We start from the raw sequence: 17913 nt of genomic DNA, 5'->3' as shown, positions 1-17913 counted from the left end.
TCCTTTACTCATATCATTTATATATATATATAAGAAAACATAAAGGTCCGATAATACTGCCTTGAGGAATTCCCTCTTAATTATTACAGGGTCAGATAAAGCTTCACCTACTCTAATTCTCTGAGATCTATTTTCTAGAAATATAGCAACCCATTCAGTCACTCTTTTGTCTAGTCCAATTGCACTAATTTTTGCCAGTAGTCTCCCATGATCCACCCTATCAAATGCTTTAGACAGGTCAATCGCGATACAGTCCATTTGACCTCCAGAGTCCAAGATATCTGCTATATCTTGCTGGAATCCTACCAGTTGAGCTTCAGTGGAATAACCTTTCCTAAAACCGAAGTGCCTTCTATCGAACCAGTTATTAATTTCACAAACATGTCTAATATAATCAGAAAGAATGCCTTCCCAAAGCTTACATACAATGCATGTCAAACTTACTGGCCTGTAATTTTCAGCTTTATGTCTATCACCCTTTCCTTTATACACAGGGGCTACTATAGCAACTCTCCATTCATCTGGTATAGCTCCTCTGACCAAACAATAATCAAATATGTACTTCAGATGTGGTACTATATCCCAATCTATTGTCTTTAGTATATCCCCAGAAATCTGATCAATTCCAGCTGCTTTTCTAGTTTTCAACTTTTGTATCTTATTGTAAATGTCATTGTTATCATATGTAAATTTTATAACTTCTTTGGCCTTAGTCTCCTCCTCTATCTCGACATTATCCTTGTAACCAACAATCTTTACATACTGCTGACTGAATACTTATGCCTTTTGAACATCCTCACATACACACTGCCCTTGTTCATTAATTATTTCTGGAATGTCCTTCTTGGAACCTGTTTCTGCCTTAAAATACCTATACATACCCTTCCATTTTTCACTAAAATTCGTATGACTGCCAATTATGCTTGCCATCATGTTATCCTTAGCTGCCTTCTTTGCTAGATTCAATTTTCTAGTAAGTTCCTTCAATTTCTCCTTACTTCCACAGCCATTTCTAACTCTATTTCTTTCCACCCTAAATACCCTCATAACAAGGTGTAGATATCTGTACCCTTTATTTACAATCCCATTTGTGTGATTAACGATCTAGAATGAGTGTGGAAAACCCCAGAAAACTATATTCTGGGTTGCAGTCTAAGTTACCGTGGCATGCAGTGGCGTTGCACACTTAAAATCTTTGGGTATGCACGCAGAGTAGACAGTAGATAAAGAAAACTATGTATTAGTTGCCCCTCAGTCGCTTAATATGTTAACGACAGCCCACTCGGTCTATATTGCGATGTCAATAATATTATAGAATAAACGGACATGAATAGAGCTACAAATATAATGTTAACTCCCGAATTTTAAAAATAACTTACATACTGGTAATATTGCTGTGAAACAAACCCTCCCCTCCACTTCAAGTAATATATACTCCTATCCTACTGTAGGGTTGCCAACATAGTTGTTGCATTTGTACTTAATTAATTAATCTTCTGTGCCATACCCACTACCATGGAGTACTCTGTACATGTTGCCACATTTAGGAGGTGAGAAGAAATTTAAGAGAAGGCATTGGGAGTGGACCAGCGAACCGTGATCACACAGGAAATTGTGCACATATTTGCTATACCCACAGCATTGCCCCTTCAAGCTCTAGCTATGCAATATGCCGAGCTTTGTTGTTCAAAACGGGGTTGTGATCAGCTGGCATGGCGCGTGATTCAAGTGGAAATGGAAAGTGAATCGGCGCTTAAAAATTCATAAATTCGTTCTCAACGTACAAAAATCTTGTTCCCATCATACAATTTTGTGTAAATTCCAATTATTTGGGATTATCCGGATGTACACATGCTCATGTGATCCTTTACATGAGATGCCTCTGGTGGCATGGGATTAAATAATTTTACCTTTACTTCTCAGTCCTTTCATGTGATATGTGTAAGTAAGCATGCTCAGTTGAGCAAATGGTTATAATGCAAGGTTCCTTCATAAAATACTGTACAGAACATTTCAGTAAATGCACGGACAAATTAAACAGAAAATAGGGGATGCTTTACTGAACATTTTTAGATAGGGAACCTAGAGTCTGAGAAGCCAGCTTAAAAAGATTCGAGCTTAAACACTATTGCTATTACTGTTTTCCAGATTATTTACAGCTAAGTTTTACATGTATTTAATTCCATTTAATTTTTATAGTATTTACAACTGTTGTTTAATTTCCAGCTAATACTTCAATGTATTTATGTACATTTGTTTTAGTTTTAGTTTTGACATCATAATTAATAACGTGCAGTACCATATCATTGACAAACCTGAGTTAACGTACCATTTTGTACCTTGCAACAGTTGATCAAAATTGCAGCCACCGCATTCAATTCAAGCATGACATATCGTGAATTACAAAAGTACTAGTGTTTTGTGCTATTTTTAGACTTCATTAACAGAAAAAAATAATATAGGAACAGTTTTGGCATAAATTAAAATGGGACATATGTAATAAATAACATAACAGCATTTTTTTACTTGAAAACTTAATAGAAACAACATAAACAATAATACTTAAAGAAACATGCCCAATATCATCGCCACAATAGTTTTTGGCCAAACACGTGAATCAAACACATCACAGTACATTTCAGTACTTTGTATGAAGTCCCTTTTGCTTTATCACTTTTTCTAAGCATTTAGACATGCTGTGAATGAGTTTTCTCATGTAATCTGGACTTATTTGTCTCCATTCTTTCATTATTCTATCCTTTAGAGCTTGCCTTGATGTCACTGGCATCTGTCTTAACTTTTCTCTTCAGTTCATCCCATAGATTTTGAATAGGGTTTAAGTCTGGACTCTGAGGTGGTGTATCCAAAAACTTTAGGGCAATTATACAGCACCCATAGTCTCACAATATATATAATTTTATACACTGACTGACAGAGCAAATGCAACACCAAGAAGGAGTGGTCAGAACTTTATGCCAATTGCAGGGTAGACTGACGTCACTGAGGTATGCTCATGATGTGAAATGCGCTGCTGTGCTGCGCACGTAGCGAACGATAAATGGGACACGGCGTTGGCGAATGGCCCACTTCGTACCGTGATTTCTCAGCCGACAGTCATTGTAGAACGTGTTGTCGTGTGCCACAGGACACGTGTATAGCTAAGAATGCCAGGCCGCCATCAACGGAGGCATTTCCAGCAGACAGACGACTTTACGAGGGGTATGGTGATCGGGCTGAGAAGGGCAGGTTGGTCGCTTCGTCAAATCGCAGCCGATACCCATAGGGATGTGTCCACGGTGCAGCGCCTGTGGCGAAGATGGTTGGCGCAGGGACATGTGGCACGTGCGAGGGGTCCAGGTGCAGCCCGAGTGACGTCAGCACGCGAGGATCGGCGCATCCGCCGCCAAGCGGTGGCAGTCCCGCACGCCACGTCAACCGCCATTCTTCAGCATGTGCAAGACACCCTGGCTGTTCCAATATCGACCAGAACAATTTCCCGTCGATTGGTTGAAGGAGGCCTGCACTCCCGGCGCCCGCTCAGAAGACTACCATTGACTCCACAGCATAGACGTGCACGCCTGGCATGGTGCCGGGCTAGAGCAACTTGGATGAGGGAATGGCGGAACGTCGTGTTCTCCGATGAGTCACGCTTCTGTTCTGTCAGTGATAGTCACCGCAGACGAGTGTGGCGTCGGCGTGGAGAAAGGTCAAATTCGGCAGTAACTGTGGAGCGCCCTACCGCTAGACAACGCGGCATCATGGTTTGGGGCGCTATTGCGTATGATTCCACGTCACCTCTAGTGCGTATTCAAGGCACGTTAAATGCCCACCGCTACGTGCAGCATGTGCTGCGGCCGGTGGCACTCCCGTACCTTCAGGGGCTGCCCAATGCTCTGTTTCAGCAGGATAATGCCCGCCCACACACTGCTCGCATCTCCCAACAAGCTCTACGAGGTATACAGATGCTTCCGTGGCCAGCGTACTCTCCGGATCTCTCACCAATCGAACACGTGTGGGATCTCATTGGACGCCGTTTGCAAACTCTGCCCCAGCCTCGTACGGACGACCAACTGTGGCAAATGGTTGACAGAGAATGGAGAACCATCCCTCAGGACACCATCCGCACTCTTATTGACTCTGTACCTCGACGTGTTTCTGCGTGCATCGCCGCTCGCGGTGGTCCTACATCCTACTGAGTCGATGCCGTGCGCATTGTGTAACCTGCATATCGGTTTGAAATAAACATCAATTATTCATCCATGCCGTCTCTGTTTTTTCCCCCACTTTCATCCCTTTCGAACCACTCCTCCTTGGTGTTGCATTGTCACTGTCAGTCAGTGTATAATGTGAATTTGGCTGAAAGTCCTAAATTTCCAGCAATTTTCAGTAAGTTCTCTATTAGAATATTCAGATACTTATGCTTGTCCATTTTACCTTCAATGAATACTATCTCACCCACTATCTCCACCACCGTGTTTAACTGTTGGTTGCAGATTCTTTGACTGAAGTTCTTCATTTGGTTTTCTCCAAACCATAGTTCTTCTGTTTGAAGAGCACATCTGCATTTCACTTTTGTCTCCAAAAATACTTTGTCCCACCAAACAACAGGTTTATTTATGTGCTGATTCGCGAAGTCCAATCTCTTCTTTCTATTTATTTCATTTACCATGGGTTTCTTCATGGTCACTCTGCCATTATACCCTTCTCTTCTGATAATTCTCCGCACAGTTTCAGGGTGAACTACCTTCCCATATTCCTACAGCACTGCGGGAGAAATTTTTGTTGCCGGTAACTTTTTTTTTTTTTTTTTTTTTCATAATTTCTTAATTTTTCTTATTACTCCAGTTTCCTCTTTTCTACTCAGCTTCCTTGGTTTTAGGTTTGGTTTCAATTCTATCTTCTCTGTTGAATCGTCTTATAGTATCACCTACAGTACTCTTATTTATTTGTAAAAATACAGGAATATCTCTTTCAGAACGCCCTTTAGCATGACGGAAAATAACAAGTTGTCTCTTTTCAAATGATGTATTTTTTTCCTTTCCGCCCCATCATACTGTAAAACGTTCCTGTTTACAGGACAGGAACGAAGCACATAATGAGTTTGTTCTTCCTACTACCACTACCCCTGAACTCCCAGCTGTTCCTGCCTGCGCAATAAGTGCCTGAATATTTACGTGGCAGCATATTGTGGTGTCTTATAACTAAAATTAAAATTGCATGTAGTTAATTAGATTTTAAGGTGACTTGTGTGTGCTCATTGTATGTCAATATTCACATTACTAAATGGACTGGCAATTGCTTCTTTTGGGCTTCAAATGTTGGAAGAGTACTTCAGATTAAAAAACATAATAATACTTTTGTGATTCAGTGTAAGTGTACAAGATTCCACCACACCCTTTCAAATATTCCTGGCATGTTTTGAATCACATTACAGATATAAATTAGTTGTAAATTAAGTAACTATAAATAATGTAAAAACTGAACACAAATTAAAATCATCTAGAAATCATTTAGTGATGGACATGTTCAGTTGGTTACTCAAACCCTACGTTCCTATCTCAAAATATTCAGTAGAGGATCTCCTATTTCCTGTTTAATTTTTGCATACATTTGCAACACACTCTGCGTGTAATACTTTGAGTAATCCTTTGATGAAGTGAAATGCTAAATATTATTAGTCATATCATCTTTCCATCTTTCATCTGCCTTTGTGCAACATTTCTTCATGAACTTTACTTTAACAGCTATATTTGTGTGGAAGTCATTCACTCACTCCATATCTCTACTGTCCTTGAATAGCTGTCACTGTTTGACGACTTCAGCCCGTAACACACTTTCCTGTGCTTTTTTACACAAGCCTTGGGTTCCCATGTTATGCAGGAATTTCCACCTCTTCCTTAGTATGTCTGCCTACTTTTGCATCTTCATCCATCACATTTTCCTTTATAGATCTTCTTTGTAGGATTGTCATCCTCCATACATCCTACATACCCCAACCATTATAGTCTACTTCTTTAAAGAGTTTGGTTAACCACAAAGTGTCTAAAGCTCTGTAATTATTCTGAAATTCCATTCTGTATTATCATTCACAATACCAAAGAAAAATCAGATTATAATTGATGGCCATATATCTGTGGATATGCAACACTTCTTCTTCTACCACTTTTCCCACACCTGTCGGCTCACGGATACAAACCATGTCGCACATATGGATTTGGCCCTGTTTTACGGTTTATGCCCTTCCTGACACCTACTTTATTTGGAGGGACGTATCACTATTGCGTGTTCCTGTGGTGGTTGGTAGTATGGTGTGTTTTCTGAATATGAAGAGGAGAGTGTTGGGACAAACACAAACAGCCAGTCCCCAAGCCATAAGAATTAATCAGACGAGATTAAAGTTCTCGACCCAGCCGGGAATTAAACCCAGAACCCTCTGAAATAAAGGCCTCAACACTGAATATCCAGCCAAGGTGTCACACATACAAGAGTTTAAATCTGACCAGAAATTTGAAATTATCCTCATAATTAAATGGTGAGGAATCAGAATGTGAAAAATGTTACTATTTTGATTTGCAGTGATAAGAAAAGAGGTATCTCTGTTTCATATGATTTTGTTTTTTAAAAATTCCATTTACCATCTAGAGATGGTTTTCCCCCCAGACTCAGTGAGGGATCCCACCTCTACCACCTCAAGGGCAGTGTCCTGGAGCGTGAGACATTTGGTCGCAGGTAAAACTGGGAATGAGGACCAGTACATTGCCCAGGCGGCCTCACCTGTTCTGCTGAAGAGGAGCCTTGAGGGCATTGGAAGATTGGAAGGAATGGGCAAGGAAAAGGGAAGGAAGCGGCTGTGGCCTTAAGTTAGGTACCATCCAGGCATTTGCCTGGAGAAGAATTGGGAAAACATGGAAAATCACTTTGAGAATGACTGAAGCAGAAATCGAACCCCCTCTACTGAGTTGACCTTCCGAGGCTAATTCAACCCATTTCCAGTCCTCGTACCACTTTTCAAATTTTGTGACTGACCCAGGAATTGAATAAGGGCCTCCAGGAATGGCACTAACCACTACACCACAGAGGCGGACTCTATTTTGTATGTATAATAATGAATTTTAAATCACACCTTTGATCATTATTACAATTGTTCAAAATCAAATGATGTATAGAAAGATAGGAATATGAGTACGAGCAAATGACAGAACAAACATGATGATAGGTCAGCATCGAAGAGAGACCAGCAGAATGAAAAGATAAAGAAAAACATGAAAATACAAATTGATAAGGACAATATCACACACCGCCATCTTCACGTGGAGGCGTTCTCTTTTCATCAATTCCTAGTTTTCTACATCAATTACTTTTCTGGCCCCGATGAGCTGCTTTCCAGCTTCATAGGAGGGCATGTTTCAACACTCAATGACTCAGTGAGGTAGCATCTTGACAGATCTTCAGTCTTGATGAGGGAAGTGTAGGATAAGAACAGAGCCGGGTAAATATGGGAAAAAGATAAAGGTGAATACATGGGGAAAGAACTAGGAACACTGGATAAACACACAAACGAGTTCATATAAGTAACAGAAAGGAACAAACAAGTGAAAAATCAAGTCATACATATTAAAAGACAGAACAATGTAGAAAGAGGAAGCAAAAGAAATAGCAGACAAAGACAAACATGAAAACACAAAAGCGCAAGGACCTTCTCTGCACCTTGTACATGGATACTCTGGATGAAAGTACTCAGTTTAGGGAACAATGTAACCTTCCTTCAGTTTCTGATTGTCTCAAAATCAGGAGAAACTAGAATTTTGAGTGGAACCTTTTATTAACACAGATATCTCACAACTGATATTTGGGAGTGGAGAAGCTTTGCAACTCTCTCACCTTTCATCCTCTTAACAGAAATGCCAACTACTGTGGATTGTCCATAATATCTATGGTTTTCTATTGATTAACAGTATGTTGTATAATTTTTGCCACAAGTAACAGAATTTCTTCTGTTTCTCTTTCACGTTTCTTAAGTAAAGGTGCCTCTTAGCCGAGATGATGCTGTGAGAACTATTGCACTAATCGAGGATGGACAAAGCATTCATTATGTCACTAATATGATTTGTGCATCATTGAATAATAATATTATTGATTTTATGTCCCACTAACTACTTTTGGCAGTTTTTGGAGACACTGCATCATTTGGAAGTGTCCAGTGTTCTCTGAGGTCATTCCATAAACTCAATCAATCAATCAATCAATCAATCAATCAATCAATCAATCAATCAATCAATCAATCAATCAATCAATCAATCAATCAATCAATACTGATCTGCATTTAGGGCAGTCGCCCAGGTGGCAGATTCCCTATCTGTTGTTTTCCTAGCCTTTTCTTAAATGATCGCAAAGAAATTGGAAAATTATTGAACATTTCCCTTGGTAAGTTATTCCAATCCATAACTCCCCTTCCTATAAATGAATATTTGCCCCAATTTGTCCTCTTGAATTCCAAATTGATCTTCATATTGTGATCTTTCCTACTTTTAAAGACACCACTCAAACTTATTCATCTACTGATGTCCTCCCACGCCATCTCTCGTCTGACAGCTTGGAACATACCATTTAATCGGTACATATCATGCCATCAGAGGTCTACAACTGCTGGAGACAACTGGTTCCTAGTCCTTCAGGTCTTGTGAGATCTCCATACTACCGTGGTTCAGGCCGGAAATTATCTCGAGGCAGTAAGAAACACGACTGTAAGACTGTTAGATGAAGACTTCTGAAAGTGAGTTTGAGGTCAAGAAGACCACCACTGATATGTGCAGCTTACAGTACTTTCCAGCTCCGGGTAATACAGTTAGAATTTGCACGTCATTGCTGGAAATGGACTGTAGGCTGTAGACAGATAAGTTGCAATTTTGTCTCTGATCACCTGATGGTAGAGAAAGAGTATACAGAAGACCGGGGAATGTTATTCACCCCCTACAATATGTTTTTTTATTTATATAACTTAAATGATATGAATAAAGAACTGGAATCAGAACGGAGCTTGTCATTGTTGGAGGAGCTGTGAATGCACACTGATACATTGGGAAAGTGTCAAGAAAGCATGTAATCCCCATTGCTCCATTTTTTGGTGAAAACTTCAGACTGATGCATGAAAACACCCACCCTAGTGTCACTCAATGCATGTTGGAATTTCTTAGCAACATTGTGAAACGAACCCTGAACTGACCAGCCTGTATCCCAGATCTTAAGTGCTCTGAACATCTGTCGGACAGGCTTGGATAAAATGTCCAACATCAACATTTTGAAACGAGGTCAGCACTATTGGAGGAGTGCATATGCATCCTCTAGGAAACGATCCAGGACCTACGATCTTGTGACAAAAATTATACTACATACTGTTAATCAATAGAAAACCATAGATACTATGGACAATCCATAGTAGTTGACATCTCTGTTAAGAGGATGAAAGGTGAGAGATTTGCAAATCTTCACCACTCCCAAATATCAGTTGTGAGATAGCTGTGTTAATAAAAGGTTCCATGCTTCACCACGTAGGGTCTGTCATCATTACCGGGGACAGAAGCACACATTGCACGTATGAGGAAAGAGGTCAGTAACAGATAGAGAATGTTCAGTTGCAAGATCGTTGAGCTATGAATTTTATCCCCCCCCCGCTTTAAAAAATCTTGATGTACGTCGGCGTGCTATTTAGCTCATTGGTATCTATTTAATTGTGCTTGCTTCTTTTCCATCACACCCATCGGTGTGTTATAATAAAGGTGTTCTCTTCCTGTTCCTAACTTATGGCTCCAAGGTAAGGAATTTTTCCGTCCTGGGGGTCCCTTTGCTCGTGCTTTTTCTTCCGTCTTTGGTTCTTTCTTTCATGCCCCGCACGCTTGCACGCCCCCTCTCCCGGTTCTCCGAGAGGTGGCGTGCTGACGTAAACCTTGGGTCATTCCCCTCCCGCTGAGGCTGCCTCGCCTCGCCGGGCTGTAGGACACACTCACCTGCTGCACTTTGAGCAGACCACTTGTCGTTCGTCAACCCAAAGACTGTGAGGGGGCATGGGAGGTAAGATGTTAAGGTTTTCAAAATGTTGCTAGGATGATGGGAGGGACTAATAAATGGTAATGTAAAGCCATGTATCTGGCATCTTTGGTTTGTGTGCTGATATCAGCAAGCTTGGTCTTAAGCTATCATTGTAAAACATACTTTGAAACTAAGTGTAACCCTTTTTAAATCCGATGTCTTGTTTTAAAGCTATTATTAGCTATTGGTGGGCACTTGAGCCTTCGTTATTGATGTTTTGGCTTGTAGTCACAGTAGGAGCTAAAGAATTGGCTCAAGGGAATGAAATGTAAAGTGCCAGAATGTTCTGGGCGTTCAGATTGAGAAGCGATGTGATTCGCTTGGAATTGTACCTTAATGGGTTGTAAACTTTATATTGACTTTTAGATGAGAAAATTTAGATGAGAAATTTATTTGAGAAAATTTGTGAACTAGATATCAGTCCAGTGGTGTTATTGTTCAAATATTATCTGGTACCAAGCTAAATAGTTTACGTTGATGTTAGTCCTCTTGTAGGAGGAGAGAATTATATCACTGTTCTATATGGAGCTGGTCCCCCCTTACAGGTGAATAATGAAAACGGGTCAAAACCCTCTACTTAAACATGTTAAATCTCAAGCACTTCCAAACCTGTTCATTGTTATTAATTTGTAAATAAATGTTCTAGCCAAGTTGTTAAACCTATTGTCTTGAGCATTTTAGCCTCTGGGTTGGTTGTTAGCCCAGATCCTTGGCCGCCTGCACCCCTTTGGGTCCTCCTGCCGGTAGAATTACGGTACAATTGTGAATTAAGATAAGCCAGTGTCCCTTTAATTCTGTTCAGTAAAAATCAGGTGAAATTGTAAGAATTTGCAACTTTTTGAAAAATATAATAAAATATTCTAAATAAAACTTATCACTGAACTTTAACAGTGAGAATTATGTGTGCAGGGCAAATGCAATGTGTTGTGCAATCAACAAGAAACAAGGTTTCAGGTAAATAAATCATTTTTTGCTCGTTTTGAATTTGATATGATCCAATATTTTGCTGGTTAGTGTATAGTACCACATCAATATGCCATAATGTGACCTCTCTACAAAATCTGCAATGGGAGAGTGGGAAATATGAAGGACACTCAGGCTTATAAAGTTGTTATTTGATATTAATATTATGAAACAACTTTTATATATTACTTGTTTTGAATAATGTATTAAATTATATTTCTGAAGAAGAAAAGCAGATATCCTAACATCTGTCCCTTTATTGTGCAAATTTATTTGGTAGTTTTAGATGAATTTGAAGAATTGGATATTTTCTAAAGCTTTCAATAAAACAATTACAAGGTCTCTCACATAAACTAAGACCGTCGAAGTGGCATTTTTAATCTCTGATTCGTAAGCTGTGGTATGGGAGGCATGCGCATAGTTCTTGACCTTGCAGGCAGCGTGCACATGTTCAACCTGGCAAGCATCAGTCGCTGGTCTGAATCTCAGCTGTTAACATGGTGAGAGAGTTATCATTGTAACACCGTATTTTCGTATATAAAAGTTCTGGTTTCATCCTAATGGTCATGACTCTCGCTATTGGTGTGCAGAAAATCCTAATGGTGCTCACAAAGTCCCTCATTATGATAAGAAGATTGGTGTTTGGTGTGCTGTTAGTGCAAGATGAATAAATGGGCCTACTTTCTTTTTTCGACATGACAGTAAATGCAGAGGTACTAAGATGACATTTTGATGCCATTCTTCCAGCAGTTAACAGAAGAAATAAAATCTTGTGGGTGGATTCAACTAGATTCAGCCCCTGCTCATAAAGCAAAAGATTCCCTTCTTACAATCTCGGAAGTGTTTGCAGACAAAGTGATCATTGCTGGTCTATTTCCCCCTCGTTCTCCAGATCTAACAGTGTGTGTTTTCTACTTGTGAGGTAAACTGAAAAAAAAAAGTGTGTTGAACAAATCCTCACACATTGGAGGAACTGAAAGAAAACATGACGAATGAAATCAGAAACATTACAGTGGCAGAACTCACTTGTGTCAGCCAGAATGTGATTACCAGATACAGTGTCTGTATAATCCAGGAAGGACGACACTTCCAGCATCTTTTATAAGGTAAGATTTCACATAAGATTGTATTCACTCTTAAAGCAGGGTCTAGCAAGTGGCCATGCAGTTAGGGTCGCGCAGCTGTGAGCTTGCATTCGAGAGGTATTAGGTTCAAACCCCACTGTCGGCAGCCCTGAAGATGGTTTTCCGTGGTTTCCAATTTTCACACCAGGAAAATGCTGGAGCTGTTCCTTAATTACAGCTATAGCTGCTCCCTTCCCACTTCTTAACCCTTTCCTATCCCATGATCGCCATAAGACCTATCTGTGTCGGTGTGACGTAAAGCAAAATAAAAACAAAAATAGCAGGGTGGTCGCATGCAATATAAGTTCGGCTGAGGCAGCTGCCATAGCATAGAGTAAAACCACCATGTGTTTGTACAGTACAGCCACCAGTAAGTCCGGCTCCTTAACTGAATTGTCAGAGTAGTGGACTTCGGTTCAGAGTGTCCCAAGTTTGATTCCCAACAAGCCAAGAGATTTTAACTGCATCTGGTTAATTCCTCTAGCCTGAGGGCTGGGTATTTGTGCTCATCTTATTACAAATATTCATTTACATACAACACATCACACTGCAAACCTCGATAGGAACATGCAACAGTGAATATGTCCCTCCACATAGGGTTGGTATCAGGAAAGTCATTTGGCCATAAAACTGTGTTTGATCATCATTTCTATAGTGCCAACACCAAGCAGTTAGGAAAAGGCCAGGAGGAGAAGACGAAGACAGAGACCATGAACATTTCCAATACAGAGAAAGTTTTCGGAGGAAGTTTGTGGATCATCTCCGCAGTTCATTCACTGGAGATACACTATACTGTGTATTGTCTCTTGTCTTCACTTGTCAATGATTGCATGTTCTTTCTTTAGAAATGATGTAGAACATGATTTAAATGTACTGATCTCCTGGTGAAGAGTCAGTGCCTTACATATTCTCTTAGCTTTCATGGTAAGCATTATACTGTAAATAGGATGATGATGTGTATGTGTGCATGCAGATGGTAGTTTATATTGTTGTACATTGGCAGGGTAAATATATGAAGATTAGTTTGGTAGCGCTTAACTTCTATACATTTATTATTTAACTACTTAATCTTACAAACTAACATACAAGCATACCAGAACCACAACTTATATGACACAGTACAGAATACACAATTATGAATCTTAGCGCTCTCTCTTCTCTGTTCTCAATGTTCATTTGCACTAATTCACACTCAGTCTTTGTCCACTAACACTTACAGTCTCACTCAGTCCCACAGTTACTCTCTCTGCTGCTATAGCAGTCCTCAGTTCACAGCTTGCACACAACAGTCTCACAGCTTGGTATGATGTGCGCTGTCTGTACTCACAGTAGAACTTCATTCACTGTCCCATGCCGATACCCAGTTATCTCTCCAACGCTGCACCAGAGACACGATGTTCATCCACAGCAGCTGGTCTGAGAGACAACTCCAGGATGATAGATATGCAGAACGAACACTCAGTTCCACAGACATAACACTCTGTATACCGTCCCCTTAACCTCGGCAGTCAACGTCCACAGCGACACTCACTCACCGACAGAGCACAACTGGACTTGTCACTCAAACCGAACCAAATTGAATTGGACTGAACCACTGCTGGCAAGTCTCACGTGACTTATATAGCTAGACAATCCTTCGAGAGGTTTCTGACGCTAGAGATACTAGAGGGAGACCGGCATATTCCACTACAAGCTCGTCCATTCTGTGTGAACGCTTAGGAGGCGGCCAATAGCCCAGCTGGGACATCAGAGCTGGTGGGCGGGGCTAGAGTAACTTGATACACCTGGCTCAGAATTGGCATGATGGACCCATGCCACAATATTTTAAGTTTTGTTATAGACTATGTGGTCTTTCCTCAGAAAGAGAAAATATGATAATAGTATTCAGCCATTTGAATAAATAGCGATTGTTATTTGTTTTAATATCCCTTCAATTGGAGTAGACACAGCAGTATTGGAACTGTGTCTTACAGAAGTTCTTTTCACCGACCGACAAAAACTGATGTTTTGTAAACATTTTGTACCTCATATATTCTACCAAATATAAACGTTGTAAATAAGTTTTATATTGGCCTAGTTTAATGATAAAAGTGTTAATTGTTTGACATTATTGCATTCTCAAACAGTATTGAATGCTCTGTATTATTAAAAATCCATCCATGTTTTCAGTTACCCATGCAAATTTGTCCAGTTATTAGCCCAGATAATTGAGAGTTTGCTATAATTTCATTTAAACACTCACAAATGGCACTGACCTCAGCCAGTATCTTGGAAACTAAATCACTTAATCATTCACCACTAATGTGCATCTGGGGCTGCCACCCAGGTGTCAGATCATTTGTTTACCTATTCTTTTCTTAAATAATTTCAAAGAAGTTGGAAAATTTATTGAACAGTGCCTTTGGTAAATTATTCCAATCTCTCATTCCTCTCCCTATAAATGAATATTTGCCCCAGTTTACCCTCTTAAATTCCAGCTCTAACTGCATATTATGATCTTTCTTTAAAATTCCAGTCAAGCATATTCATCTGTTAATATCAATCCAGTCTATTTCTCTACTAATGGTCAATGAATAACCTCCCAGCAATATCACTGCTGGATATTCTTTGTCAATTCAGTTCCAAAATGTTAGCCTGTCTCCTTTGAGACAGGACTATAACTAAATGATTCTACCACTGAATCCTCCACTCAGTTTATTTCATATCTCATCAAAACTCTTTTTACTTATACAGACTCATTATTACAGGAGATACTCAAAACAGCCAACTTCGAGAAATTTCCCTACACTACTTGGATGTTACAAGAGTAGAAAGAAAGATCTCTTTTCAGTGTGATTTTTAAAACTGACACTGAATTTTTGAAGTAGAAACTTTTCCCCTAAGATAGCAGTGAAATTATGGCACACAGTGACAAAAGAAATGAAGGGTAAAGTATATGTATTTTAAATAACTGAACTTGAATTTGATATTGCAGTATGTGGAGGCCTTTTCAAAGGATGCAGAAGGTGCTCTTGCAGATCTAGAAAAATTGGAGCAACGTCTTTCAAATGGAAGGTCTGGTGGGGTTCGAGCCAGTGGAGCAGAAGAATTATTGTCTTGCAATCGTGAAACTTTCCATGCCACAAAGGAGCTTGCACACAAAGTGCTACAGGCAGGTAAACACTTAACAGTTATGCAAAAAAATTAAAATGTATGCTGGTAGAATTTGGGAGTGTTTTTGGTTAGATGTATGGTACAGAATTGTGATCATCGGTTGAATATATGTATGAAATAGTTACAAAAAAGATTGAAAGATTCTATTGAGTACTTTGTATAATGTACTAGCTGTAATAGCTGTCGTTGACAGGACATTTGCATTACATGTGCATGATTACATGTTTGTCCACCCCTCTTATTGTTCCCCAAGATTTTAAGACACATTAATAGGCACACCTCTCCCTGCCAGCGGCTTGTCATGACGTGCTCGCTTCCTTGCTCCCTGTGACCCTTTAGAGTTTTATATTCTTTTGCATTATTTCTGATCTTAATTCGATCCCTTCCTTCCTGTATAAAAGAAAGCCAGGTATCAGTTTAATATTCAAATACCACCAACAGATATACAAAGCCTCTGAAATGTTGCTGGAACGATCTCCATAACGAGTTTCATTATAGTCTATAGCAGGGGTTGGCGCGTGGGCAACGAAAGTAGATCGAGCTGAGCAGCACTGGACTCTGTCTGCCCGCAACAGGGCGAGTGACTCAACAGCACGACCAGTCGTACGTGCATCATTATGCTATGAGTTTTAACTGAGTTTACAGAACATACAGCAGAATGTGGAATAAATGCAAAGTCTCGAGAAAGCATCTTAGACTGATAAGAACTGAAATATTTACATGAATTAAGTTTATAAACATAATCAAAACATCACAATTGTACAATGAAAAAACCATAATGAATGCCTTGGTTTAAAAAAATAAAGTTTAAATTCTGGCAAGTATGACATAAAACACAATTCGTATAGTACAATTCATACTACAATGCTAGCAAGTTCAAACAACTTCATTATATGTTTTCTGTCACGAAAGGTACAAAATAAATATGCTCTTATTTTTACACAAGTGAATCACTATCAGTGCTAAATGCAGTACTGTTTGCTTTCAATTTTGCTAGTCATTGTATATCCGGTGATAAACTTCTGCTTGCACTTAAACACAGTATGCACTTCAAGTATTTGTCACTGAGTGTGGATTGCATGACCTTGTTATTTGCATGATTGAAAAAAGTTTCTTACATGAATACATCATTTCAAACATAGAAATTAAGAAATTATCTTTTCAGCCCTTTAATGGAGACGAGGGAAGCAGTTTTGCGGTAAATGTTTATAGAATTCTAAAATGTTTGTACTTGAAGTTCTAAAAGTATCTTTCATTGTTGGATCACACATCAGATCAATGACTTCTAGTTGTATATTGTCAGGGAAACCATCAGTATTTAAGGAAAGTGGTGTCAAGAATAACAGAAAGTCTGTTTCTATAGTATAAGACTTAGCTACGCTCCTGCATTGAACTTGCTCAGCCATGAATATGTAACTTCAATGCTCACTACTCGCAGCCTTTGCTCTATGACCTACTGCCCGCCTGGCTTGAGCTCCAAGCAGTGAATGTGCACCCAGACACAGAAGTCCCTAAATGCTGAGGCCTAGTCTGTAGAGCTAGTTACCTGCTCTTGGACTTAAATGTTCACACAACTGTCACTGATATTTCCCTTACTTTTTGCTGTATCAGAAAGAGTTATAGACCAAAAAATTGCCATGTGCTACATTTTTGTAAAACCAACCATGACAGAGATACACTCAGTTTTATACTTTAGGTCTCACACAAACCACCTGTTCCTGGAGAAATATTTTGGACAACTCATAACTAAGATCGTACTCAACCCTATTCTAAACTGAAAAGCAAGACTCATTTAAATCCGTACATCCATTTTCCCGTAATGCTGTTACGGAGACGGACAAATATTAAACCAAATTCGACATAAATTGTTACAATCATGTCAGTATTCTTGTCAGAGTACAATATTAACTGACTGGAACATCACATTTAACAGCAATGTTATTATATGAAATGCTCGATCAGGCTGAAGATGCCCAAAATAATGGGTGAAACATGTACCTGACCTAACAAGTCTACATAAATTCATGTAGATCCAAACCACATTAAACGTGGAAAGTATTGAATAGGTGGTTTATATTAAATTATCCTTGAAATTCTATGCCAAATGAGGAACAGCACAGTTTCTCCCTTTTCACGAACAGTACTACGCTGGCATTCCAACAGTGGCAAGTTCCAGAGCTGGAATGACCCCACTACAGGCAGTGATGTACACTGCTCTGACGTTATCCGTTATGTGTGCACCTTACCCATTTCTATCAATGCCTCGTAACACGCATCGAATAACTGGAAAACTATGATGAACCAGTGTGTCATGTACTAGTAGTTACGAGAACATGTATGAACCAGAAGAATTACATGCTAAAAAAGAAGAAAGTTATCTAACTCCCCAGATACTTACCACTAATATTCAAGCAGGCACGCAGCATCAATCATGCCATCAATTGGAGATGAGTGAGAGCAGAGGAGTGAAAGCACATCACAACAAGCAATTGTCATTGTAGTGTTATTGTTGGTCAGTTTTATGGACTTTCAGTATTGTAGGCTTTCATGTGTAGTTTTCTTCTGACTGTGATATTGAGATATCCAA

At 39.5% G+C, this 17913-nt stretch overlaps 1 protein-coding gene across 1 annotated transcript in view; it reads left to right on the top strand.

Moving 5' to 3' along the window:
- The window catches only part of LOC136863973 (titin), a 982878-nt gene that overhangs the window by 10347 nt on the left and 954618 nt on the right, over positions 1-17913 (top strand). Inside the window, exon 3 of the mRNA XM_067140442.2 lies at positions 15148-15328. Coding sequence (XP_066996543.2) covers positions 15148-15328 — 181 coding nt within the window. The remainder of the gene's footprint in view (positions 1-15147; positions 15329-17913) is intronic.

This window comes from Anabrus simplex, chromosome 2 (genome assembly GCF_040414725.1).
Source record: "Anabrus simplex isolate iqAnaSimp1 chromosome 2, ASM4041472v1, whole genome shotgun sequence".
Classification (NCBI taxonomy): domain Eukaryota; kingdom Metazoa; phylum Arthropoda; class Insecta; order Orthoptera; family Tettigoniidae; genus Anabrus; species Anabrus simplex.
This window is presented reverse-complemented; position numbering and strand designations above follow the sequence as displayed.